Source organism: Theobroma cacao, chromosome 9 (assembly GCF_000208745.1).
Source record: "Theobroma cacao cultivar B97-61/B2 chromosome 9, Criollo_cocoa_genome_V2, whole genome shotgun sequence".
Lineage (NCBI taxonomy): Eukaryota > Viridiplantae > Streptophyta > Magnoliopsida > Malvales > Malvaceae > Theobroma > Theobroma cacao.
Genome location: NC_030858.1, coordinates 32,315,866 through 32,341,564, shown reverse-complemented (window position 1 = coordinate 32,341,564; position 25,699 = coordinate 32,315,866). Strand labels below are relative to the sequence as shown.

At 36.2% G+C, this 25,699-nt stretch overlaps 7 protein-coding genes across 7 annotated transcripts; 3 read left to right on the top strand and 4 right to left on the bottom strand.

Annotated features, from left to right (window-relative positions):
* LOC18590128 (xyloglucan endotransglucosylase/hydrolase protein 9) lies at positions 1,850-3,407 on the top strand. The gene is made up of 4 exons (XM_018127465.1): positions 1,850-2,066; positions 2,217-2,317; positions 2,589-2,782; positions 2,891-3,407. The coding sequence occupies exons 1-4, from the start codon at positions 1,898-1,900 to the stop codon at positions 3,288-3,290; spliced, it is 864 nt and encodes a 287-aa protein (XP_017982954.1). The 5' UTR covers positions 1,850-1,897; the 3' UTR covers positions 3,291-3,407.
* LOC108663446 lies at positions 3,868-5,479 on the top strand. Its single transcript, XM_018127480.1, has 5 exons — positions 3,868-4,211; positions 4,361-4,425; positions 4,520-4,580; positions 4,740-4,886; positions 5,157-5,479. Exons 1-5 carry the CDS (start codon positions 3,950-3,952, stop codon positions 5,279-5,281), a joined length of 660 nt encoding a protein of 219 aa, XP_017982969.1. The 5' UTR covers positions 3,868-3,949; the 3' UTR covers positions 5,282-5,479.
* Positions 6,902-13,158, top strand: LOC18590127 (NADH--cytochrome b5 reductase 1). Its single transcript, XM_018127468.1, has 9 exons — positions 6,902-7,432; positions 8,396-8,537; positions 8,688-8,778; positions 8,881-8,958; positions 10,294-10,374; positions 10,500-10,589; positions 10,789-10,854; positions 12,545-12,631; positions 12,717-13,158. Exons 1-9 carry the CDS (start codon positions 7,324-7,326, stop codon positions 12,807-12,809), a joined length of 837 nt encoding a protein of 278 aa, XP_017982957.1. The 5' UTR covers positions 6,902-7,323; the 3' UTR covers positions 12,810-13,158.
* LOC18590126 (geranylgeranyl diphosphate reductase, chloroplastic) lies at positions 13,164-14,965 on the bottom strand. The gene has a single exon (XM_007015468.2). The coding sequence runs from the start codon at positions 14,714-14,716 to the stop codon at positions 13,358-13,360; it is 1,359 nt and encodes a 452-aa protein (XP_007015530.2). The 5' UTR covers positions 14,717-14,965; the 3' UTR covers positions 13,164-13,357.
* LOC18590125 (GDSL esterase/lipase At1g71250) lies at positions 15,065-18,209 on the bottom strand. Its single transcript, XM_007015466.2, has 3 exons — positions 16,778-18,209; positions 15,725-16,363; positions 15,065-15,564 (listed from the first exon to the last, which is right to left on the bottom strand). The coding sequence occupies exons 1-3, from the start codon at positions 16,998-17,000 to the stop codon at positions 15,329-15,331; spliced, it is 1,098 nt and encodes a 365-aa protein (XP_007015528.1). The 5' UTR covers positions 17,001-18,209; the 3' UTR covers positions 15,065-15,328.
* Positions 18,326-20,602, bottom strand: LOC18590124 (F-box/WD-40 repeat-containing protein At5g21040). Its single transcript, XM_007015465.2, has one exon. The coding sequence runs from the start codon at positions 20,124-20,126 to the stop codon at positions 18,495-18,497; it is 1,632 nt and encodes a 543-aa protein (XP_007015527.1). The 5' UTR covers positions 20,127-20,602; the 3' UTR covers positions 18,326-18,494.
* LOC18590123 (probable xyloglucan endotransglucosylase/hydrolase protein 23) lies at positions 21,393-23,569 on the bottom strand. The gene is made up of 3 exons (XM_007015464.2): positions 23,222-23,569; positions 22,030-22,223; positions 21,393-21,905 (listed from the first exon to the last, which is right to left on the bottom strand). Exons 1-3 carry the CDS (start codon positions 23,495-23,497, stop codon positions 21,518-21,520), a joined length of 858 nt encoding a protein of 285 aa, XP_007015526.1. The 5' UTR covers positions 23,498-23,569; the 3' UTR covers positions 21,393-21,517.

Below are 25,699 nucleotides of genomic sequence, written 5' to 3'. Positions count from 1 at the left end.
GTCGCTCCTATGAGAATTGTGGCAAATTCTTTATAGCACTTATGAATAACCAGGCACATGCATGGCCTATTCGTGCAAAACCATGTTGAACAGTAGAAATTGTGGGGGTGTAATGTAATTTATGAAAACTATATTTCACATAAAAGAATTTTCGTGCATATGAGTTACAAACTTCACCAAAATTCTGTGACTTATGTTTCATTCTTTCTAGAGATGGTTCATAGCTTAAAAAGCACCAGTCACAATGCATTACACTTAAATGAAATTTTACCCAACAAACACTTCCTATAAAATCTTATGAAATATGTGAGGGATTGTTGAAAAACTAATGTATTTCATAAGGTTCAAACATCCCACATTGCTAAAGTACATAAAGGTGTGAGTGCTTTAAGTAAGCAAACACACTATAGGCTTATTGCAAAGAAGGAAAAGGAGTGGGCTCGCGCAGGCCCAAGTGAATTTTTTGTACCTTGACTTTAATAACTCAAACTCTACATGCTGATGACTCTCCAACGTCTATCTAACTAGTGCTTATGACTCTTTTGATTACATGCTGAATTTTTTGTACCTTGGCTTTAATAACTCAAACTCTACATGCTGATGACTCTCCAATGTCTATCTGACCAGTGCTTATGACTCTCCTGATTACATGTTGATGACTCTCCAACGTCTATATGACCAAGTAAGACCAAGTACTCTACCATGCTGATGACTCTCTTGATTTTGCTACAACGTACACTTGACTAAGTATACATGCTGACCAAGTTTCTCTCAACTCCCTAATTTGATGCAACGTTCACCTTATTCGGTGCAATGTTCACTTCATTCCCTGCCTATAAATACAACTTTCCTATCTCACTCACAACACACTAAAGCCTCTCATCTTCTCTTAAGTATTCTCTGTTTATTTTCTTTGCATCTTTCTCTCCTAGCTGGGTTCTTTCTTTCTGCTGTTTATGCCATCCCTTTCTAATTTATGCAAAATATAAGGAAGGGTCTGTTGAATCCTGAAAAATAACCACTACAGTTATTTTAGACTGAGTTTATACTCCGAAGGGACGAAAATTATCTTTAAGGATAGTGATACAATGCCTCAGACTTCCTAGTGTTCTTATTTAGACCTCAGGCTTTCTAGTGTTCTTACTTACTTTATTTTATTTTCATTTATTTCTCAATTTTTCTAACAATTAGGGCCTCGCATGATGTGCCTTCAATACAAAGTAGAACAAATTTACAGTAGTAGCCATTAATTGTGATGCACAAGCTCTTTATCATTTTCAACACTCGGCCTAGATGCCCAAACTCACCATTGATCGGGCTTCGACATTTGTTCTTTTCCACCCCACGTCCGCCAAATGAAGAGGAAAACACTTTTGCTTTAACAATGATTATGCTAGAGACTTGCAAGTATACGATGGTCATTCGATGGACGACTATGTTAATAATATAACAACATAAATTATAACCAATTAATTTACTCCATATCCTTTTCTTTTCTTGGCTAAGCTACTTTACAAATGAACATGATTTTTGGCTCTTTTGGTCTTTGGAGGGCTATCTATTACTACTAAATTTACATCACTATAATTTTTGTTAGCAGTAAGAAAGTTGATGACAACTCATTTTATTCTCCCATTTACCAAGCTAACAGATAATGGATTCTCTCACTCCTGTTAGTGGCGCCGCTCCAAAGTGGCCGCTGATGTGGCCATGAACTCCCCCCCCCCATATCATTCACTTTCTGATCATGACAAAAATCCTTGTTGAATTGTTCAGACTCACATGGCTCCTATTACACAAACTGTGGGGCTATATATATATATATATATATATGGCTTCGTCTTACTCTTTTAGATTGAGGTTTTGGATTTCGATTTGTCAAAATCCATTGCTAAATATGCTTTCAATTTCTATGCTTGCAATTGCATTTCTACTGTGGTTTTTGGCTTTGAATTCAAACTTAGCCATGTGTTCTAACTTTAGTGAACTCTTCCATTGCAACTGGGCTCCTGATCACATAATTTCTGATGGAGACCAGACCAAGTTAACTCTGGACAATAATTCTGGTAATGCCAAGCTTTCTCAGCTTCTCTGACCTCTGTCTCTCTGTAGTACTATCTTTTCCTGCTTTGGCTTATGAGTGTTTTTCTCTTTTGTTCTGATCATCAAATGCGGCCAATGGTTTGGATTGACTAATACATGGTGATTGGCTATAGGTTGTGGATTTGAGTCTAAAAAGAGGTATTTGTTTGGACAAGCAAGCGTGCAAATCAAACTAATTGATGGAGACTCGGCTGGAACTGTCACTGCCTTCTATGTAAGTTAGATATATATATATTTTTTTATTTTCATGTTTCAGGACAAGCTCAACTTGTTACCTGGGAACATGAACTGTCTTATGTTGTTCATTCAAGGACCAAGAGACCAACTAATTAACTTTTATGCGCTTAGTAAGCAAGAGTTATCAAAACAACTATTCAAATAATGTCCTGTACTATAATACATACATTGAAATGGTTAATAGTTTAGGACTTGTCTCATTAATTTGGTCTCAAAATGGTTAGGAAATTTAACAACGGGAAATGCAGATGGCATCCGAGGGGGCTAGTCATGACGAGCTAGACTTTGAGTTTCTTGGCAATGCATCTGGAGAGCCGTACCTTGTTCAAACTAATGTTTATGTCAATGGCACTGGCAATCGGGAGCAGAGGCATACTCTTTGGTTTGATCCCACAGTTGATTTCCATGCGTACTCTTTCTTCTGGAATCGCCGCTTTATCGTGTAAGTAGGCGACTAACCAATGCAGTACTGGGCATTTTTAAACATTGGTTTGATCCCACCCTTGATCTTTCATCTTCTTTTTGAGCAATTCTTTGACAATCTCAACAGGTTTCTTGTCGATGGAATTCCCATACGGGTTTTCACTAACAAAGAAGAAAACGGGGTGCTGTTTCCAGAGAATCAGCCCATGACCATTCGCGCGTCTGTGTGGAATGCTGATGATTGGGCTACACAAGGAGGGAGGGTGAAGACAAATTGGAGCCATGCTCCCTTTGTTTCAACCTTTCGGTCTTTTATTGTTGATGCTTGTGAATTGTTGCCAGAAACCGAAGATATCATGGCCAAATGTGGCAAACTAGGGCAGTTCTGGTGGGATAAGCCATCTTTTAGTGGATTAAACAGGCACAGGAGCCATCAACTTAAATGGGTTCGTCGAAAGCATTTGGTATATGACTATTGTCAAGATCCAGCACGTTTCACTGAGTTACCAAGGGAGTGTATCAGTTAAAACTGCAATAAATGATACGCATTTTCCAGATTCTTCTCAAATTTATCCTGGAATTTTACTTCTTTTTTCCATCATTGGCTGCTTCTCTGTCTCCATGATTGTGGGCTACCCAGAAACTTAAACACTACAACAATCAAAAAGTCTCAACAGAAACCTTTCTTTCTCTTTTGGTAGCAAGTTTGCAAATTACACTGCTACAAACTAGACATACTAATGTGCTGCTAACTACTATTTGGCAGTAACTGAACCACAGAGTTTGCGTAACCGTTGAATAGTTAAATATTCTAAGATAAATTGCACGATTTGGATATTATTGGTCTACTTAGTGAATGAATCACCTGACAAAAATTCAAACAAAATGAAATGTATAAGAAGAAAAACAAGTTGCTGGTGTGGATTGGGCTTCTTTTGTATTTTGTTTTGAAATGGCAAATTAGACAGCTCGCAACAAATCCTTACACCCTGTACAAACAACAAGGCACTGCTTATGATTTTGCTATCCATATCCCTGTCAAGGCATTAAATGGATGCCACGTAATTATGTCACATGTTTCCCAAAACACCCTTTTACTGGTATCCACACAATCCAATCACACTAAGCTCTACTTGAACTCGACTATAAACAGAACTTGGTAACTTCTGACAATTTTCTTGCAGAAATGGAGATGACTGCACAATCTCTGTCCCAAGCAAAGCTCCCAAGCTGCTCAACCTCCCTTTCACCACCCTTCCTTCATTCAAAGGCCACTGTTGCTGCATCAAATTTTGCAGTTCCATTTCAGTCCTCTAAGAGTTATGTTACTAAGCTAAAATTTGATAGAATCAGATCAAGGAAACAAAGAAATCTTGGGGTTATTTATGCTTCAGAGGGTGAAAGTACTTCAACAGATGTCACTGATAGATGGCTTCTTGAGCCTGCAGGTCAGTATTTTTTTTTCCTTTCTTCATTTTTTAAATAGTTTTTGGTTATATTGTATCTGATTCTGATGCCATAGTACTCCTTTCATTTCTTTCAAAACACATTTGCTTAATTGAGAAATGACCAACGTCTAGATGTATTCACGAACTAGGTGATGGAGATACAAGGCACATAGGTTTTAAGGTTCAGATGCCGGATGCCTTTGAAATTGCTTCCGTAAGTAAAAGTACTATTGCCATACCCTTAAAATCTTAATACTTCAAGCTTTGCACTATAACAAAATCAATCAATTGTTTTGGGTATTTTGTAGAGTGAAGTGACTGTTGGCCGTCTCCCTGATAAGGCCGATGTGGTGATTCCAGTTGCAACAGGTATTCTGCACTTTCAAAGAAAGGGTAAAACCCAAAAGATAAAAGGAAAGAGAACTTGTAATAACATGACTGTTAATAGAATGAATTTTGTCTTGTTTCAATTGTAAATCAGATGATGTCTATCTCACATCAAATCGTGCATGCCCCTGACATTTACAGTATCTGGAATTCATGCACGGATTCAGAAGAAAGAAGGGAATCTTCTGGTCACAGATTTGGACAGTACCAATGGAACGTTCATTAATGACCAGAGATTAAGACCAGGAGTCGTTGCCACTGTGCCACCTGGAAGTTTTCTTATATTCGGTAAATAAACTGACTTGAATTTCAATAATTTAATTCAGTACATTCACACTCAAGCTATCTACAAGAAGGTTTGGTATCTTTCAAATGCGTGAAACCATTATCAAACTGAGGAAACTGATTACTTTGGCCAACCCCAACCCAGTTTGGAATTGAAATTAAGCAAACAAGATGGATACCCTTAGTCTTTTCATGGACATCTGTCTAAATGAATATATAGAGTCTGAACTGCTAAGCTAACGTTGAATGGTCTAAATGGTTCTCTGGCTGTAGGGGATATTCATCTGGCTAAGTTTCGCGTCTCAAAGCTTGAGAATGTTGACACTGAAAGCAAACCAGAGGAATCTGCTGAGAAATTAGAGACTAATAGTGCTAGTGAGAGTACTCCAACAGACTAGGATTTTGTTGTTTTGGTATTTGGTGGCTGAATAAAATCAAATTTTCTATTAGAATTTTAGGCCTTAAACTTGTTTTCCTGATGCAATTAAGCAAGCACAATTTTTCTCTTGATGTCCTCACGCAGTTGAATTCTTTATTCTATGGCGAGTAGACCTATAATTGCAAAACTTGGAATTCATCATACTATTTCAGTCCTATCAAGATTCATTAGCTTTAAATTGCAACGGTTATCTTTACATACTTTTTTCTTTTTATTTTTTGGGTACATTGAAAATTCATTGGATATTACATACCAACTGCATTATGATTGTAATTAATCTAAACAGGAGTTTAATAAATGTTAAATTATACTAATAAAAAGTTTAATTGAATACATAGAAGTATAAGGTCTAAATTGAATAAATGTGATTATTTTAGAATTTATTTGAAAAAATTTAATTTTTTTATTTTATTTTGACATAATATTTAAAAATATTCTTAAACTATTCAAAAAAATTAAAATAAATTTTTATTTTTATTACATACAATCAAGTATTTATATTTTTTAATTTGAAACAAATAAGTTCTTATGGCTAATAATTGATTAATTATTATTACTAACAATATTATTTGTTATTTTATATCCATGCGAACATGTGGACATGTCATAATAAATGTTAGTATAATATATTAATGTGACATGATGATACGATTATATAGTATTTTTATCTTCTACATTAACGTCATATTATAATTATGTGGGTATAGTATTTTTACGAATGATAATTAATTCATAGCTAGTTATAAGGATTTATTTAATTCAAAATAAAAATATAAAAATATAATTAAATGTAATAAAAATAATAATAATTTATTTAAATTTTTATAAATAATTTAAAATTTTTTTCAAACATGTTGCATTTTTTTTTTATTTAGGAGAAAAAAAGTATGGCGGCCATATCTACTAATTTATTGTCCTCGTCAAGTTGCAACAAATGTTTGCAATCCCAAGTCTGAACTTAAAAGTTTCCATATTTCCTTTCTTTTATAATCTTACGATATTCAGCATACTTCCTTTGAAACTTACAATAAAATAATAATAATGAACAAGACCATGTCAATTACATAAAAATCAACTAACACGTTTACCAAACTTACAATTTTAACATGATATAATATTTAAAAAACTTATAAATTATTTAAAAGAATTTAAATAAGTATTTATAATTTTATTACATTCAATCAAATTTTTATATTTTTATTTTGAGTCAAATAAACTTTTATAATTAATAACTGATTTAATTAAAATTTCATTTATCATTATAGGTCGCATGATATTAACGTTACATGTTAAAATATTATAATTGATAAAAATATAACATATTGACATCATAATTGATGATGAGATGATATGTTAATTTGACATAATAACATGATCGTGTGATTTTTTTTATTATCAATATCGATATAACATATCATATTAATGTTATATCAATATAAAATAAAAAATGATATTTAATTAATTATTAATAATAAAAATTTGTTTATATTAAAATAAAAATAAAAAATTTAATTAAATATAATAAAAAATTATTTAAGTATTTTTAAATAATTTAAGCGCTTATTTAAACTCTATGGAATGAAAATTGACAATCCTAATTCCTAAAGTTGTTCAAACTTGTACTCCCTACCTTCACACCTAACTTGTACGTGTTAGCTTTGATATTTCCTTGAGTGGAAAGCAATTTCAAGTTGACCAAACACCGGAAAGCAATTCAACAAAAGAAAATTAAACTTCCAGAAGTCATCTCTTCTCGGCTGCGTAGATAGAAATTCTCCGCTCAAGAAAATGGGAAGTTGCAGATGAGTACACGCTAGCATTCCTCCTTCATCAAATCAACATGCAATCTTAAACCTGGCAGGAATCCTCTATATTCGACCCCAGTTAAGAGACTGTTCTCCGGTTGACCAAAACAAACCAAAGGGTGAGACAGAGAACAGATTCTGCAAAAGCCCTTTACAATCTTGTCTTTCATAGTTCCGAAAATTTGGGTCCCTAAAAATGGAACATTTTCAATCTCACAGGGTGGAAATAGTAAGCATAGCCGTGGCCGTGGCTGCCATTGGCGCTGCTACTGCTTACTATTTATATGTTACAAAGAAACCCGAAGGTACTCTTTTCATCATTTCTATTTTTTTAAAATTATTTTTAATAATGCTGTTGATGAATGAGAATTTGGGAATTATGTTAGACCAAATATGATGCCTTTTTGTAATATATAATGAAATGGGAATGTTTTGTTTAGTAGGTTAATTGGGAGGAAGTTCTTTTCTAGACCAATCTAATCTTACTGCTTTATCATTTCATTGCATGTGCTATTGGAGTGTTGATTGTGCTATAATTGCCATCTTTTCACCGATTACAAAAGATGTTTGGTGGAACGGTTATTATGTTTTGGTGTTTCTTTTAGCCATTTGCTTATTTTAATTCGAATATGTATTGCTATTTGCTTTTACTTGGTCTTATTTAATTCGAATATGTATTGCTATTTACTTTTACCTGGTAGGGAAATATCAAGAAGTAAACAAATATAAACCAGCGGAACCTTGTTTTTGTGGTTGAAAATGTGTTAAGATCAATAACTGAAAGACAAATATTTAGTTCAATAGGTGCAATGAGATACTGTGACCTTTTAAGTTTTTTCAGCTGTTGTCATTTTTCCAATTAGTAGTTTAGAAATTGCTGAGTTCCCAGGTATTTTAATGAAATGCAATAAAAGAGTTTCTCTGGGGATTTCCTTCTTTTTATGACTTTTTGCTGTATTTGCAAATAGGTAGTTTACACATCCAACAATAGGTAACATTTGTTCCTTTTTTTTTTAATTGATAATGAGTACTATTTTATCTCCAAGCAGCTCTCTGATGCTTCTTTTTTTTCTAATTAGTTTCTTGATTTATTCATGTTATTTATCATTTTTATATAATGTTTTCTCCTTTCTGGTGGTTGTATGCTTTATGTTTTGCATTCTTATTTAATCTCTTCATGCACTCTATATTGAGTTTCAAGAATTCAAATTGGGTAAACTGTAACATCTGTTCTGTTAGCAAATTGATTAATGCTGAAGTCTGGACAGGCTGCTTGGATCCTGAAGAATTCAAAGAATTCAAACTTGTTAAACGCACCCAACTCAGTCACAATGTGGCTGAGTTTAAGTTTGCTCTTCCCACACCAACATCAGTTTTGGGGCTTCCAATTGGACAACATATGAGTTGCAGGTTTGATTCATGAATGACTTTTTCATCTAATATCTTGACCCAACATTAGTGCTCTATTTCTGCATCCTTGCTATTTTTATGTTTCGAGTAACCTGTTCGATGATCTATCGTTATATTATTGCACATACTTAATATCATTTTCTAAAACAGAGGAAAAGATCAGCATGGTGATGATGTTGTCAAGGCATATACTCCAACAACTTTGGATTCAGATTTAGGGTATTTTGAACTAGTCATAAAGGTTTACATGCAGCATGCAATTGGTGCTTTTGTTTATATCATCTAGTAATTCTTTTCTTTTCTTGCTTACATCAGTACATAATTTAGTTTTTGTTCTCCATAGATGTATCCCCAAGGAAGAATGTCCCACCATTTTCGGGAAATGCGTGAAGGTGATTACTTGGCTGTGAAGGGACCCAAGGTAAGTTTCTTTGATGCTCTATTGTATAATGTTACAATTCCTATCTTTTTTTTTCCTTGCTGGTTTCAAAAACCCAGTTGTAGCTTCATTATTTAAGAGACTAATGTCAAAAACAAGTTGGTAGTATGTAATTCTAACCTGTGATATGATGATTTTCAACTTTCATAGTTTCAGATTTTACCTTGAAGAATCATCTTTGATTTCAAAAGAAATCCAATTAATAGGAAACATGGTAATTGTTCATAGCATATCTTTTAGGAGGCTCAGATATAGAACTTCTGAAATATGTATATGGGGAAATGCCAGCTTAATCAAGTCTGTAGAACATCCATCTTTCTGGTTTTTACCTTTTTGCATGATTGTATGAACTACAAATACTACTTGCTCCACTGGAGGGGGAACCAATAGCCCCTCTGCTTCCATGTATGCATAACCAACAGTAGAATATCTTTATGCAACAGCAAGCTTTTCCATGAGTACTCTCCAAACTCAGAAAGTTGTTTTATCTTAGAGTGAGAGAACAAGTGATGTTTGATCATGAGAAACCTTATATTTATTGACTATTGATTAGGTGTGAATGAAAACTTTATGGTTAATATCCCCTAATTTCCATTCCTCTAGTTAGCAACCAAATCCACAAAATGCAATCACCTTAAAGATCCTACTGGTAATGTGATTGTCTGTCCAGATAACTTTCATATATAAGTTGGTTCTAGAAGTTGGTACCCTTTACAACAACATAAGCAATAGTCTCAACACCCCTTTTCTCAATCCCCACACTCTCTCAGCACCATGTTTCAGGACCGCTTATATTTCAACTTTTGCGATAACCCTGTTACAAAAACAAGAACCACATCTATCTACCTATCTATTTTTCCCTTTTTAGTTCTTCAGAAGTGTTTGAAAGGTTAGTTTACTCAGAATGAAATCTTGGCACTTAGAAGCGTTTAGGAATATGGCCTTAAGCAAATGCCTCAACTATCAGTCACTGGTATGTCACCTTTTCTATGGTTGGCCTGTTGGTTGAACTGGTAAGGTTTGACCCAATGATTTTAATGTTTTTTTTGGGTGTTAGCTCATGTAAGAGTTTTTAAATTATGATTAACTCATGAAATTGTAGCAATGCATAAGTTCCTGGACAAAAGTACACAATTTTTTCATTGTTTAGTAATTTTAATGGATGAATCAAGGTGAACTTTAATGCAATTTTTGAAACATGTCCTCATGTGTTGTATATATGTGTCTCCTATGAGAGATGTCAAATGAACATTTCCTTTGGTTCATCTACATTCAAAGAATGGCTCATAATTGATAATACCTATATGATGCTTTCAGGGGCGCTTCAAGTATCAACCTGGCCAAGTGAGAGCATTTGGTATGCTTGCTGGGGGAACTGGCATCACTCCAATGTTCCAGGTATGTTATTTTACATCAAGGAGCTGGACACCTTTGTCTATGACTTTCTTTCTTTCCACCTTGTGTAAGACTTTCTTTTAAATTCTTATTTTAATAATTGCTTAAGTTTCTCATTTGTTCTTCAGGTTGCTAGAGCCATATTAGAGAACCCAAATGACAAGACTAACATTCAACTTATTTATGCCAATGTCACTTATGAGGACATTCTGTTAAAGGTGGGTTCTCTTTCTCTCTCCCCACCTACACATATTAAATAAACAGATAAACAATCTTCTCTTTTGATTAATCAAATGTTTGAACTGTGCAGTTTAACATTCTGAAAATGATCACACCTTGGGGCAATTAACAGGATGTCCAGGCTGAACTACTTTTATTATAGGAGCAATCTAATTCGAGTCCTTTTTTAATTTTCAGGAAGAGTTGGATGAGCTTGCCAGTAAATTTCCGAACCGCATGAGTGTATACTATGTTCTGAATCAGGTATATATGTCAAACGGGGTCCTCTTTTCTGTTGTTTTCTTTTGTTTTTCATTTAATTTCTTTCTCTATTCTTGTTGAGATGTTTTCCTCTGTTTGTACTTTTTCTTTCAATTATGAAATGACAAATCCAGCATATCCTATGCCATGTTTTCTAAATGATTTTGAAGTCTTGTAGTAGTTTGTATGGGATACAAAGAAGTTATATCAGATATTGTAAAGTCCAAGAATGCTTTCATACTAATTGTGAATAATTTTGATCCAGATACAATAAAATTAGGACCATCAAATGACGTAATTGTGACAAAATAATATTTACTGAATTTTGGAGTATATCCATTAAGAATTACACACCATTGATTTCTGAACATAAGTGAGGTTACACTCATACATGGAATTGAATAGTCCACATATGACCTTGAGATCCTTGTGTTTGTAAAGATTGAATGACAACTTGAGCCAAGATGTGTTGGATTTTTGTTGGAAATGTTGCACCTAAGTACGGGATTTTAGGGGAGAGCAATAGTTGGTCAAAATCGAATAATCCAACCTAAACTGACCTAATTCGGTCATTTTGGTTCAGTCGGAAAAGTCGGCTATATCAGTTTAATTGGTTGGTTATTGGGGTTGGAAAATGCCAACCGAATTGATAGAATAACTGACCCATTTGTATAAATATTATTTATAATATGTACACACACACACACTCTTTTTAGAGGTGAATTATGCACCAATTACTGAGCCCAATGCTCGAGTGCAATCAACTCAGTGTCTTAGTATAGAATTAGGTTGGTTGGTTGCATGAATCTGATCCTGCTTTGTTAAGACTAGAGCTATATTCATCTCTGCACTCTATGTTCTGAATAGTTTGATTTCTCAACTATCCTTGTATATTGCCCATTCCTTTTTGGCATGTTCATTTCAGCTACACTTGATATGTGAAATGTTATCTTATAATGGCTCAACATTCAATGTAATGAAGCATAAACAGTCTTATATTGTTTCTTATGCCTAGGATCCTCTCAAGTTCTTTTTCCTTAAGAATCATTAGATCTGAAGATGCAAAACTGTCACTCTTAGGAACTTCTTGCTTTCATGTTATAACTCTATCATCATCTCTAGTTCCATCTTTAGCAGACATATACTCCATATATTCAGTTTTGATCCTACTTTTAATCTAAGACCTATATATTGCAAACTTCAATTTCTATTTCTAACATTGACTAACCCCCGCCTCAGTCTCATCTGCTAAAACTAAAACAAGACTTCTCATCCTGGATATTCCTAGGATGTCATCCATAGCTAAAGTAAAAGGGATAAAGACTTAAAACAAACTTGCTGGTTGAGGTCAGGAACATGAATAGTTTTCCTCCAAACTTGTCTGATCAAAGCTGCAGTAGTATGGCTTTCAACAAATGCCATACTACTAGAAAGTCGCTCAGAACATATCTTTATCACCACTGCTTCAAAGGGTAGGATTCTCTAAAAATTAATACAGTTGTCATCTTTCTTAAGATCTTAGAAATAGGTTGATTGACTTAAATAGGTCGTGCAACAGCTATTGATCAGCTTTAATTTGCTTAACAAGCGATATATGCTTTTGTTGTTCATGGTGTAAAGAATCTATCAATCTCTGGTTGCATGAGGTATTTTACTTGTAACTCATTATTCTATGTTAAAATATCATGTTCAGCCTCCTGAAGGATGGGATGCTGGCGTTGGATTTGTATCCAAGGAAATGATTCAAGCCTACTGCCCTGCCCCTGCTCAAGATATTCAGGTAATCTTATAATCATCCTCACTGTCCGTGTGTACATGCATTTATATAATGTTTAACGCTGCGATTGATTTTCTAACTGCTACAGATTTTGAGATGTGGACCACCTCCCATGAACAAGGCCATGGCTGCTCATCTAGAAGCTCTTGGGTACTCTTCCGAAATGCAATTCCAGTTTTAATCTCCACTCTAATGGTGCTGCTGGTACTTTTATCCCTTTATCGATTCCCTACAAATTTCCAAGTGAGCCGTGAAAGAAACTCAAGATCTGTACTCCATGAGGTATTTTAGCCAGAGCACTTGAGTCCTACAATAATTAGGGTGGAGAGGATTTGGTAATTTATGCTGTACTCATCACATATTTTTGCTAGCAAATGTTGCTCCTCCCAAAACTCATTGATCAAAGTTCCATAATTAATTTGACTACTCTGTCCTGCATCTTTCTTGCCAGCCCCTGTGGAACATGAAGGTCACCATTTTCATCAAAATGAAATGAGTGACCCTTTTTTCCTATTTGATGAGTTTGGGTTTAATCTTTGCAACAATTAAGAACATTGAAATTTCACTAATCCCAATAATTTTACAACAAAATGAAACCAAACACTCCTCATAACAAATGAAGCTATTCTTCATTTTTTGTCCAACTTAGAGAGGAAAAGAAAATGCTCTTAAAATTATATATTATAAATACACAATCTGATACTCTTTGCATTGGCATAAAAAGAAATCCTAAAACTTGATGGCTTCCATCTCTCTCCCAACAATCTTGCACCTCATCAAGCTCCCAATGGTACCGAAAACCATCTTCAAATCCTCCCACCTATCTCCTTTAGCCAACTTCTTATACAAGTAGCTGTCGAAAGTCATCCTTTGCACATACTCATTCCCACAAACTTCCACCAAAGCCTCCCTTGTCACGTTGCTCCCGTAAAACACCCTTTGCAACAAATCCAAAAACCTAAATGTACTCGCATATTTTTTATCCCATTCCTTCAAATACTCCCTCTTCAGGTCATCTTCCCCTATCATCCTTTCCCCGCCGTCCGATGCTCTTACTATTGCCTCCCCGCACATCCTCCCTGATTTTGCCGCAAAATATATTCCTTCGCCCGAACACTTGGTGACATACCCCGCTGCGTCCCCGACCAGTGCCACTCGTCCTCTTACACGTACTGGCCGGGGATGTTCGGGGATTGGGTGGGCCTCCACTTTGATCACTTTTCCACCGTTGATCTTATTTTTAACCCTTTCTTTGATCCCTCTCTGGTACAACTTGATATCCTGCTTCGCACACACCGTACCCGTCCCCACTGCCACGTGGTCACATTTCGGAAAAACCCACGCGTAAAAATCGGGTGACACGTCGTCTCCCACGTACATTTCCGCGAGATTTTGGTAATACTCCATTTTCTCGTCCGGTAATCTGATTCTCTCTTGAAACGCTATTGCGCACGTGTAATTCCCGGCTTTTATAAATTTAGCCACCTTGCTATTGGCTCCGTCGGCGCCGATGATTAGATCTACGGCTAGGGTTTTACGATTGCTGTTGGTCGTGTGGTGGATAATGTAAGGAGAAAGGGGGGAAGATGGAATTTCGAGCTGGGTGACGAGGGAGGGTATTAATTGGGCGCCGGCGGATTGGGCCCGGGCCCGAAGGAAGGAGTCGAGGACTTCCCGGCGGAGCATGGGGATGAATTCGTGGGAACGGAGGGATTTGGATCCGAAATCTACGGCGTTATTTGAAGGGGAGATTATTTTCATCTTGGTGACGTGGCGGTCGATGAGGTGGAGAGGGATGGAGAATTCGTCGATCATGCAGAGAGGGATGGCGCCGCCGCAGGGTTTGGCGGTGGAAGGGCTGCGTTCGAAGAGGAAGGTCTCGATCCCGCCTGAAGCTAGGGCTTCCGCGGCGGAGGACCCGGCTGGGCCTCCGCCTATAACGGCGGCGCGGAGCTTGCGGCCGGGGAGGTGGGGATGGGCGGCGGTGATGGTTAAATGACGGGGTTTATAGAACCAGGGCTTATGTTTTTTGATTGAGAGTTGAGAAAAGGGGGTGTTGAGAGGGTTTTGGATTTGAGAAGTTGCCATTGTTGTTTTCTGAACCAAAACTTTGGAACAAAGGAGGAGAAAGTAAAAAGCTTTCGTTTGGGTTTTAACTTCTATCTTTTAGTGAGTGATTTAGTCGTGGGTTAGTTGAGTTTTCAATTAAATTATTGAGTTTAAAAAGTTTCACGCTAAACAAGGGCATCATTCATTTCATTTTTCTATTAAAGATTTCTTTTTTTCTCTGGTACTGGGGACAAGACAACAGATAAAGAGACAAAAACAGATTTTCTGTTTTATTTTCTTTTTCTTTTGATCCTCTATTGCAGTGGTTTTCCTTCTTATTTCGTTTACTGCTTCGTTGTACGTATAGTATTAATAGCAAATTCAGAATACAAAAAATTTATGTAGCAGATGAACATTGCATTGTGACTGGACTGCAGTTTCTCAGGAAAGTTACCGGACCATTACACCAACACTCAGCTAGCTTTTAGGGGAAACAAAATTGGAGAAACTGTCCGCATGCGTAAGAGGACAAAGGGGTTACCTAACAAGGAAATTTCAATCCGTAATGGCCTGTGAATATATGTTTCACTACTCTAGGCAACCTCCAAACCAAAGAAGACATTGTGAAATCAATGGAGGTCAGGGAAGATGCTATATTGGAGTGTAAACCAGATCCTGGACGGTAGTGGGACGACATATGTTAGACAGGAGGACTTCACCTGACCATGCTGAATCAGCAAGCAAGGAGTTAACTTCTGGTGTTGGGCTATAGAAATCCCACCAGACATGAGATGACACAGTATTGCAGGCCATATCTGCAGAGAGGCATCCTATCTCCGCACCGTACAAACCAAGCCCGCAGCAAGCACTGTTTGCATCCTCAAATCCTGTATTTGTCACATGGAAACACGTTATAAAGAGTAAATTAGAGTTAAGTTGATGTTAATGCAAGAACATTTTCTTTTCAGGCCCCCTAAAAGCGAAATAAACATCAGCATTGCGCCTTTGGGTCATGTTTTTCAGGCTAATTCAGAGAAGGATTCATACCATAGAATTGTGGGTGGGTTATGATCTTCTTGACTCCTTGGTACAGATCACAGAAGACTATCTGTGCATCAGGCAACTCTTCATTGAGCCTAATTATCTCCTCTTCTAGCATTATATTGTATTGCAAAACGCGTTCATTTATCTCCTCAACACAACCTGTTCCATCATTATTGTTACCTCCAGCTGTGGGAACGTACCACTCCAACAGGAAACTTGGGGTGCAACCCAAAGGTAATATTCCCATGCATATAACCCTCCTCACATTCAGATCATAAAGGTTCCTCATGGCATTCACCATCTGGTTAACCAAAATTTGAGCAAATTCGTGGCCACTGTATTTAACCATTACACCCGAAAAGTTGCGGAGGAAGAGACCTATGTAGTCATCTTTACCGAAGGAGAGGTAGAATATGGAGGATCTGATGAAATGGTAAGCGCTCTCCCGGCCTAGTTGTAACTCAAACAGCTGAAGTGTCTCAAATACTTGCCTTAGCTGGTCGTTAAGAGACTGATGGCTCAGGCTATTGGGGCTCATGATTGTTGCTTCTGCTGCCCCATAATTCACACCGCTTAGCAAACCCTCGATGGATCCATTCTGCCTGTAGAATGGTGCAGTGTATGGTAAACCCATTTTCTCAGCTGCATTTGCCATAAATTTTATGTTAATTGGGACCTTGTTCAACTGTTTCTAAGAACATTACAATTACCAAGGAAGGGATACAATTATACAAAGAAGTTGAAGCTGAAACTTCTGGAACAACAATGAAAGCAAAAAACTAATCGTACAGAATCCAATGCAAGCTATCTCGTAGAATCAAAATTAAACTGCAGAAATGGTTGAGCTAATTTTATGTAATAATGCATATTGAATTTCAATATGAGATGAGCAAACAAGAATACCATGGAAATATACGCAGCAAGATTTCAAGACCAATTTTATTCATCCCCAAAATTCTTCAAAGAAACAGAGCATAACATACAGTTGTCAAGAAAAGAAATCAAGAAACAAAACGAACAAAGATGACGAAGATCTATAAGCGAAGAAATGTTTACCAAGAAGATAGGGAAGAAGAATGGAATTGGATCCATTACAAGGAAACAAAGAAAGGTTTTGGTGAAAGAATGGATAAAACAGAGCGTTGATTCCACAATCCACCGAAGAATCACCCAACACGTACATTGCTGACACATTCGATCTACTATTCTCTTGACCGACTGCTTGGATGGTCATGCCCATTGAAACAGCTGCAACCAAAAGCAAAACAAATCCTTCCATCTTCGCCGTGTTGCTGTGATGTTATTCTTAATTCATGTCGAAAATCTGTTTGTTTTTCTTTCCTTGCGCCTTATGTTTCAATTCAGTGGATTTTCTTGCTTGAGTCCAATTCCGTTGTTAGCTTTATAGCGGGAAATGGAAAGAAAACAGCTCGTATGAAACAAAAGACTCCAAGTGCCCAAGATGGAGCCCCGCCCCAGATGGTGTTTTGGGCCAGAAAGTTAAATCCTGCTCTCTTGTTGCTTCAAGTTGGAAAGGACTGTTCTTTCATTTTCCTTATTATCAGAATCAGGTAAAGTTGAAATGAGGAAATTAATGATTCAATTATGTATTTGGGCTAACAAGATAAAGTTGTTAGACTTAAAAACAATTGAGATGTCCAAAGTGACCAGACTTACTCATTTTTTAGCAGCTAAAATCATGATGCTTTTTCATTATTTCCGAGAGATCATACTCGCACTGTGAGGGCAATGCTCACAAATAAGTTCTCTTCGAATTTCAAATATAAAACCATTGGATTAATACGGGCATTAATCATGTTAAATTTATATTGTAATTTTTCTAAAAGGGCAGGTACGTTTGCAGCATGTCCAATTTCCATCAATTCAGATAAGAAAAAGCAACAGGCAACCCTACCGCCTAGGAGCGAGCCAAATGCAATCTTCCATCAACGGTCACCAGAAAGAGACTTGCAGTCTTCCACTCGTACATAAAGCTTTTCTACCTTACAAAAGCCTAATACCAAGTCTCTCTTCCTCTAGGAGGAAAAAAAGGAGAGTTGAATCCTATATTTTGCTCACTACAGAGAAGAATCTCTAGTTGAAACCTGACTTCTTCTGCGACTCAATCCATGCTCTGACCTCATCAATATAATAAAATACTACAAAACAATCACTCTCCAGAATTGAACCTAAATTAGCTTCAGTCATGATTGACATGTCATTGCATATGTAAGCTCAACGCATCCAATAATCTGACATCCCTGCATAGTAATCGCTTCCAGGAAAAGAAATGAAATGGAGCTGCTGTTCTGGGGAGGGAGAGGACCTTGGAAAAGAATAATTCAGGCTGACTACCATGCATTTCCAGCCTCAAAGAATTCATTATGGAGTATACATCTAATTCTAATTTATTAAGAAAAGTGTGCCCAAGCCTGCTATTAGAGAAAATTCGTAGAACATTAAAGGCATGTAAACTGTAACAGTCATTCCAATAGAATGCCAACAACAATGAACTCCAACTTCCCTATCAAAGCAACCATAAGAACAAGGCCCAGCTATCAGAAATATCAGAAGAACAGTGTTTAAAATCCAGGACTCATGTAAAAAAGATCAAAATGCAAGTTCATATAAATGAGATTAAAATCCAAGGCTAACTAAAAGAGAAGACTATAGTTACCATACATTCTGAAAGATATTATGTATCAATTTGTCATGATCTAACAAAGAAGATTATGTTGGGAACCTGGAGGCATAAAGTATGTATTATAAGCTGTTATGTCTTCACCTTTGAACTTATACTGCGTTTACTGTGCCACACACCATTCACTGGATTCTTCTTTGCAGCAACAGAACATTGATCACTTCGACCACCCTTACTATTCATCTCAATTTGAAGCCTGCGCCGCCTCATCCGGTTCTCCAAACGTATGCCTCTTTGAGCACGGACCCTCTGCTCAATTTCAAAAGCTTGTGAGAAGTTCCAAATACGAACAACACCTTCCTCACCACCACAAACAATTCGATCTGCTCCGATATCAACTGAGAATAGATTGCACCCAAATCCATGCAGCATTCTCTGGGGTGGCTCTACATCATTTCGGTCAATGTTTTTCACCCTTGAAACCCTTTTCCCCGAGAAGCGCCTACTGGCCCTCAACAACTTTCTAACATCAATTAGTGCAAGTTTCCCATCGCTGGAAGCAGAAACAAGCCAGGGAAACTCAAATGCAAGGGAATAAACAGCACCTGAGTGAGGAAACCATGTTGCAACCTGGAGAACAGTAGGTTCTTCAGACTCATTTATGATCTCAAACATGTGTATCGCTCCATCCTCTCCACCGGTAAAAAGAAAATCTCCAGTGCGGCTCCGTGCCAAGGCATAAGTGTTACCAACATGAGCATTGTGAATAACATTTAACAGAATCCCACTATTAGTGTCCCAAACAAACACATCCGAACCTGATGTGCTCGCAACAGTCATGTCATGAGGGACAAGGCCCCAAACCCAGTCACCATGCCTCAAGACCTGTGTGCACTTCAGTGATGACCGATCCCAGACACGAACTGTCATGTCCCAAGAACCACTATATATCCTATTAAGGTCCAAAGCAAGAGAAGTTATAGGCCCCTCATGTTCCCAAAGTCGAAACTCAGTGTTCTGTTTCTCAACACCCTTAAGGTCAAACAAATGCTGAAGACCATCAACTGCCTTCCAACAATGGATAAAGCCATCAGTACCCCCAGCAACCAATAGTTTAGTATCTGCTGCAACTGCCCTAATAGTACAACCAAGGGGTCGTGATGACGCAATCGACAACCCCTCTGCCATATCCCACATTCGTACAACCGAGTCATATCCAGCCGTCAAAATGAGCTTCGCAGAAGCCAATAAAAACACAGTTCGAACAGCTTCAGTATGACCATATAAAACATCAATGCTATACCTCCCTAAAAACGTCTTACTCCTATACTCCCTCTCCACAAACAATTCCTTCCATGACTTCTCATCCGAAAACCCTGCACCCAAAGGTGCCGGGGCAATCGGTAACCCCCACCTCTCACAATAAAACTCCTTCCAAACTTGATGCTCAGACGCTATATTATGGAGAGTTGTCGACACACATGATACTATACCAAGCTCTTTAGGATCAAGACAATTCAAAATTTCTGATATTAGGGCTGGTGGGAGATCAGTGATCGACCGCCGGACATTGGAAAAAACATCATTAGGAGCTAACTGTTTTGAATCACAAAAACTTGAAATTCCCTTCTTAGGCTGACAATCCAATGACCGTTTCGAAACTTCGAAATCTTCAGTTAATTGGTCGGAACTAAAATGATTTGATTCAGTACAATTTGCTGAATTCTTAACAACCTCATTGCTTTCTTGGCATTCAAATGCCATAAAATGAATGAATTTTAACCTAAAACTATTAATTGAATGGTGTAAACCTAAATTCCCTGATCCAAAGGCTCAAAAAAGTTTCAACAGAGGAATTTTTGAAACCCAAATCTCAACTTACCCGTAAAAATCAAAGATGCCCAAATCTAACAAACCCTAAAAAATGCAAACCCCAAAGTGTTTGAATTAAACTACAGCAGGTTAGATAAAAAAATCAGAAAATATCCAATTAATTGAAGAAATTTGAAAGGTTAACAATTAATTGAAGGTGTGCACGATCCAATCGAAACCCAAAGAGTCAAAGGAAAAAAAACTTGAAAAAAAAATACCTCTAAGATTAATTAGTCGTTCTTTGGAGCAGAGAAACTGCTGGAATTTTGGAGGAAATTACAAAAAAAATAAAAAAGAAATTTCGGATCCGTAGCGGTGGAAAAGTGCGGAGAAAGGGATTTTGATCGCCGTTCAATTGGAGAAAGGATCGTGCGGTGGAGATTATCGATTTAGGAGTCATAAAATCTTACGGGACGTTGGATTCGGACGTGCCACGCACAAACACGCTTGTACTTATGGGTCAAATTTAGCTAACGGCGTCGGATATATAGATTAATTTTTATTTTTATTTATTTTTTTAACGGGTAGAATTAGACGGCGGTAAAATATTAAGAATTAGAAGTTAGAATTCGTGATTTCAAATTTAAATGAGAGACTTAATTGGCAATAACACGATTTCATATTTTTATGTTTTTAATTCAAAAGATATATCGTAATAAATAATTTATATTTATATACTCAAGATTTACTTCATCTCTTATTAACATAAAATTTATCACATTTTATTTCATCGGATTGTACAACGTACATAAATTCTTTATCTATAAAAAAAAGATCCTTTCTATTATTTTGGGTTTACTCCGACTCTTATATTTCTCATAAAATATCTTTTATAAAGATCATATGTTAATAAAAATTTAAATCTATTTTAATATCACTTATCACTTCTCAATAATTATAATTTAAAAGACATATTTGATAACTAAAAAAATTTGTTTTATAAATTCAAAATTTATCTTTGATATGAAATTCGTCACAATCAACTACAAGTATAATAATGAGTTTGTGTTGTACTCCCTGTAGACCCATAGTGTACATAAAGGTTGTCGGGCTAATGAACTCGTTATGTTGGGCTTATACCGATGCATATGAGCTGTCTTCTTGTTGTTGTTATTTGGGAGTTAGCCGACTGATCATGCCTTTCCTCAATCAGTTCACTATTACACCAAAGATTTAATTCAATTTGGCTTTTTTTTATTGCATGAAATCTAATTTTTACAGCCTAAATTGTAACGATTAAAAGCCTCAGAAGATTATGATTCATTCATTTATATATGTTTGGATCACGCTAGTGAGCATTCTGGAGGGAATCCTTGTTGGAATCTTTTGGCATCAGTGCAGTAGTTGTATATCATGTAGTTCTTTTGCACCCATTTGATTCGCGCCTGGCCGGAGCTGTCCAGCGATTGTGTTAACCAAGAGTTTTTGGATGAATTGGCGGAGCAAGAAGAGGAATTTGAAGCCCAAATGCAAGCTTGGGCGTTGAAGTTTTGATACGAAGCGGTGAACGGCGCCTGGCTCCAGTCGGTCTTGACAAGGCCACCCCTTGTGGCCCATTCTTCTGCGTCCCAAAGGCTGGAGTATATCCACATGGGTTGGCTCTTGGGGAAAGGGATGCCATTTGACTCTAAATTCTTGAACTCTCTAATCGGAGTCCCGTCAACGTAGAAGCTGAAAGGAATAACAAGAGAACACACAAGATACAATAAATCATTTATGGGGCTTTGCCACTATGATAAGTAGGAGCCATTGTGACAGAGAAGAGAGAGAGGGAGAGAGGGAGAGAGGAAATTACATAATGCTTCGAGGATTCCACAAGATGGAGTAGGTGTGGAAGTCCTTGGTGGGGTCAAACCAAAGATAAAATTGCTGCTCCCTATTTCCCTTCCCTTGCGTGAATACATTGGTATGGAGAATATAGGGGTCTCCGCTTAGGTTACCAAGAAACTCAAAGTCTATCTCATCGTGGGTGGACCCCAATGAAGACAGCTGCATGCCAAAACATTATCAAATAACTTTGGCAAAAATGATAAACATGTAAAGAAAATGACAAGCCTCCTTTCTTTTCAATAAAAAAGGGATTTTGAATTTTTTTTTTTAGACAAGAGATTTTATATCAATTAATTAATCAAATGTTCAAATATTTTATTTTTTAATAAGTATGTTTATATTAATTACAATTTAAAATATATGTGTCTTATGTAATACATAAATATCAAAATTTTATTTTTCAATAATAAAAATAATACTACAACAAATATATGTGTGTCTATGTGTCCTCCCATCAACCAATTATATTACTTAATATCAATGAGACCTTCTTTAAATAGTAAGGAGGAGGTTATGAAACTTTTTAAGTTTCAAATTTGAAGTTTCACTATGTGTAGGTTTGATTTAATTTTATGTTGGACTAATTTATGTAGCTATATGCAGAATGTTAGTGAGTTTATTAATCAAATGCTCAATTTACATTGTTTTAATGCCATATACAGGATGTATGGCTATGTTATACATGTTAATTAAGGGTTATTTGATTGTGATTGTCATTGTCTCCACTTATACATGTAACTTCATTGAAAAAAGTAATTGTTTGATTAGTTACATAATTAGAAAATTGTATAAATCAAAATTTAATAATCTATTAAGATACATCATCAGTTAATTATTAAAATAAAAATAATGTAACAATAGGCAAAGATAAAAAAAGAAGTGTAAAAGAGAAAGAAGCTGAAAAAATAATGGAAAAGACAGAATTAAGAACATGAAAGAGGAAGTTGAGAAGTTCTTATGTTAAGTTTGTCAAACGCCATTTGATTCTCTTTACAGCTTTACTCGAATAACACTTCTAGTTTGTGATTAGTCTCAAATACACAATTTTTGTGAATATGATGTATCTTATTTAATTTGTATTAAGAGACTGATTTATTTATTTATTTATAACTTAATTTTTCAAGCGGGAGAGGGGAAGACAAAGCCAATGAACTTACGTAGTAAGCAGTGACGGTGCCGGCGGAGTTGCCAGGCACAAGCTTCAACTGCATGTCGATTTTCCCAAATAAGTATTGCTTCTTGGACTTGAATCCAGAGCCAGAGGTTTTATCAAGAGAAAGCGTGAGAAGCTGGCCATTGCCGAGAATTTTGGCACGGCCATCACCCCAAGTGATGTCAAAATCCTGGTTGAAGTTACCGGCCAAAGCCGACACCAAAAGAGTAAACACAACACCACTAATGAGCAGAACTGTCTTAATAGTTCGGAAATACATGTTTGGTATTGGAGAGAATATGATTACTAACGGATGGTGCTGTTGAATTGAGTGAACTGAAAGGGGAGGAATATATCTATATATAGTGGAGATGAAGTATGGGAAAAGGGAAAATTACGATATTTGTTGAAGTTGTTAAGAAATAAATTGAGGTTGACTTGGGGTTTAGATGAAATAGTATGTGGGGTGGGGGGTCCTGACAGCTAATGGAGATATGACATCAAGGTGACTGAACTCGAATAATTTGGAATTTGGAATCATACAATTATTTCGCTCCGCGTACCGTGTGATATATGAAAAGGTCGAAGGTTTAATTTCAATCCATGCACACAGCTGGCTTACACTAGTATCTGATGCCCTTTAAATTGTTATTCCATTGGTCTACCTTAAGCCTTCAATCCTTCATTTTTTTTCTTTCGTGCTTATGTCAACACATCAATTTCTGCTTTTTCGACCTTTTCAAACGATTTGCATGCGTACACGATAGTGTGTATATTAATGCCGGGAGGGGGATACATCAGCGTAGCTGTCGACCATACATGCAAAGAAATCAAAGGTTGCGCAGTCTCCGAAACTAATCTTACAAAAATACATACATTTAGATTAAGGTTAACGGATGTGCTAGTAATTGGACTCTAATCCAGAACTATTATGTTCGAGAAAGACAACTTAATTTCCAATTGAACTAACTGATCTCATTGATGAGTCAAAACTGTATTAAATTAAAAAAAGGAAAAAGACCATACATGTTAACCCAAGACCTTACTGTAGCGTCTAGAGCGAGTCAAATGTTGCTTTCAAGTACGCTCACATCTTTGTGGTTTTAATTATAATCATTGACAAAAGTGTGCCAACTGCTTCGTCATTTCGTTCATATATCTGTCTATACAAAGTACAAAACCTAAAGCTGGCACCTCCCAAGAGTTATAGATAGATATTTTTGAGTGAAATGGCGAATACTGGTTTAAGAAAATTATAACGTAAACTCCATTTGAATTTGTTTTTTCAAATATGAAGATGATACATATATGGGTACTTTGTTGAAAACTATATATATATCAATACCCCAAACTTTAGCATTTTAAGGGATATTAATTTCGTTGGATTTCTTGGGACCATTTTCTTACTGCTCAAAAGAAATTGCTGACTGCATTTATAAAGTTTACCGTAAAGTATATGAACATGAGACGATGTATGTCCAACCAATTCATGAACTTGAAGAAGAAAACAACCAAGTCCTAACTCCTAATTAAATCACTAAGGAAGGGTTCCTGCATCTTATCTAGATGATTGCATATATAGTCAACAAGATTGATTTTTTGACAAGCCTATTCAATTATTCAGCCCACCCACCCACCCACCGCCACTTCGTACAGAAAACAGCGAGAGAAAAAACAAGAAGAAGGAGAAGAGCATCACAGGCGTTAGAAGTTTTCAAGTTGATGAATTCAAACATTGAAGTGACCGTTGATCAGCAACACTAACCTTTAAAGCTGCCTTTTTTTTCTCTGTCAATTGATTTATTCATTCAAGATTCTTGTTACATAACCTTTTAAGAAAAAGAATTCTTTTTTCACAAAATTCGGAATAGGTAAATTATTTAATTTTTTAAGATCATATCTAATAAAGATAAATATTAGAATCAAATGAAACATAACAGTAAGATTCAAATCTTAACGAATGAATTTATCAATTATATTAATTTTTTGATGAATAATTTATAATTCATTCATTAGTTAAGTAAAGTTCTATTTGAATATAATACTTCATTTTTTGCTTATAATTTTTCATTTTAAAAAAAGCATATCTAATATTTCTAATATTTCCCCGAATTGAATACCATAAAAATTATTAGTCAGTTCAAATCACCACCAAAAAGACTTTGTTCTAAAGGTCTTTTCATCGAGTAGAAAGGAAAGTGGTTCTAAGAGCAGATTCAAAGTCTTCACCCATGGATGTCCAAACTAATCTAGGAAGCCAACAAAGCTAGTCAAAGTTTTTTGTTTACAATCGATGGGAGAGTGAACGTGGTTGGATAGCATGTACTCAGTGTTTGTTTACAAACTCATAAAGAAGGTGACCTAGTCAGCAATCAAAGGCACCTTTGAAGAGTATGACAAAGTGGTGGATGTTTTGAAGATTATTTTGAAGTATCCTCGGGTGGCTATCTATCGATACATGTCGCGCATTTATCGATAGTTG

Excerpts from the sequence above, each read along its gene's own strand:
- LOC18590128 (XM_018127465.1), top strand. The coding sequence starts at position 1,898 with ATGCTTTCAATTTCTATGCTTGCAATTGCATTTCTACTGTGGTTTTTG. Across the intron at positions 2,318-2,588 it reads GAACTGTCACTGCCTTCTAT|ATGGCATCCGAGGGGGCTAG; the intron begins GTAAGTTAGATA and ends CGGGAAATGCAG. Across the intron at positions 2,783-2,890 it reads TGGAATCGCCGCTTTATCGT|GTTTCTTGTCGATGGAATTC; the intron begins GTAAGTAGGCGA and ends CAATCTCAACAG.
- LOC108663446 (XM_018127480.1), top strand. The coding sequence starts at position 3,950 with ATGGAGATGACTGCACAATCTCTGTCCCAAGCAAAGCTCCCAAGCTGC. Across the intron at positions 4,212-4,360 it reads ATGGCTTCTTGAGCCTGCAG|GTGATGGAGATACAAGGCAC; the intron begins GTCAGTATTTTT and ends TTCACGAACTAG. Across the intron at positions 4,887-5,156 it reads TGGAAGTTTTCTTATATTCG|GGGATATTCATCTGGCTAAG; the intron begins GTAAATAAACTG and ends CTCTGGCTGTAG.
- LOC18590127 (XM_018127468.1), top strand. The coding sequence starts at position 7,324 with ATGGAACATTTTCAATCTCACAGGGTGGAAATAGTAAGCATAGCCGTG. Across the intron at positions 7,433-8,395 it reads TGTTACAAAGAAACCCGAAG|GCTGCTTGGATCCTGAAGAA; the intron begins GTACTCTTTTCA and ends AAGTCTGGACAG. Across the intron at positions 8,959-10,293 it reads TGGCTGTGAAGGGACCCAAG|GGGCGCTTCAAGTATCAACC; the intron begins GTAAGTTTCTTT and ends TGATGCTTTCAG.
- LOC18590126 (XM_007015468.2), bottom strand. The coding sequence starts at position 14,716 with ATGGCAACTTCTCAAATCCAAAACCCTCTCAACACCCCCTTTTCTCAA.
- LOC18590125 (XM_007015466.2), bottom strand. The coding sequence starts at position 17,000 with ATGGAAGGATTTGTTTTGCTTTTGGTTGCAGCTGTTTCAATGGGCATG. Across the intron at positions 16,364-16,777 it reads TCTTCTTCCCTATCTTCTTG|CTGAGAAAATGGGTTTACCA; the intron begins GTAAACATTTCT and ends TGGCAAATGCAG. Across the intron at positions 15,565-15,724 it reads AACCCACCCACAATTCTATG|GATTTGAGGATGCAAACAGT; the intron begins GTATGAATCCTT and ends TGACAAATACAG.
- LOC18590124 (XM_007015465.2), bottom strand. The coding sequence starts at position 20,126 with ATGGCATTTGAATGCCAAGAAAGCAATGAGGTTGTTAAGAATTCAGCA.
- LOC18590123 (XM_007015464.2), bottom strand. The coding sequence starts at position 23,497 with ATGTATTTCCGAACTATTAAGACAGTTCTGCTCATTAGTGGTGTTGTG. Across the intron at positions 22,224-23,221 it reads GCACCGTCACTGCTTACTAC|CTGTCTTCATTGGGGTCCAC; the intron begins GTAAGTTCATTG and ends TTTGGCATGCAG. Across the intron at positions 21,906-22,029 it reads TGGAATCCTCGAAGCATTAT|CTTCTACGTTGACGGGACTC; the intron begins GTAATTTCCTCT and ends TATTCCTTTCAG.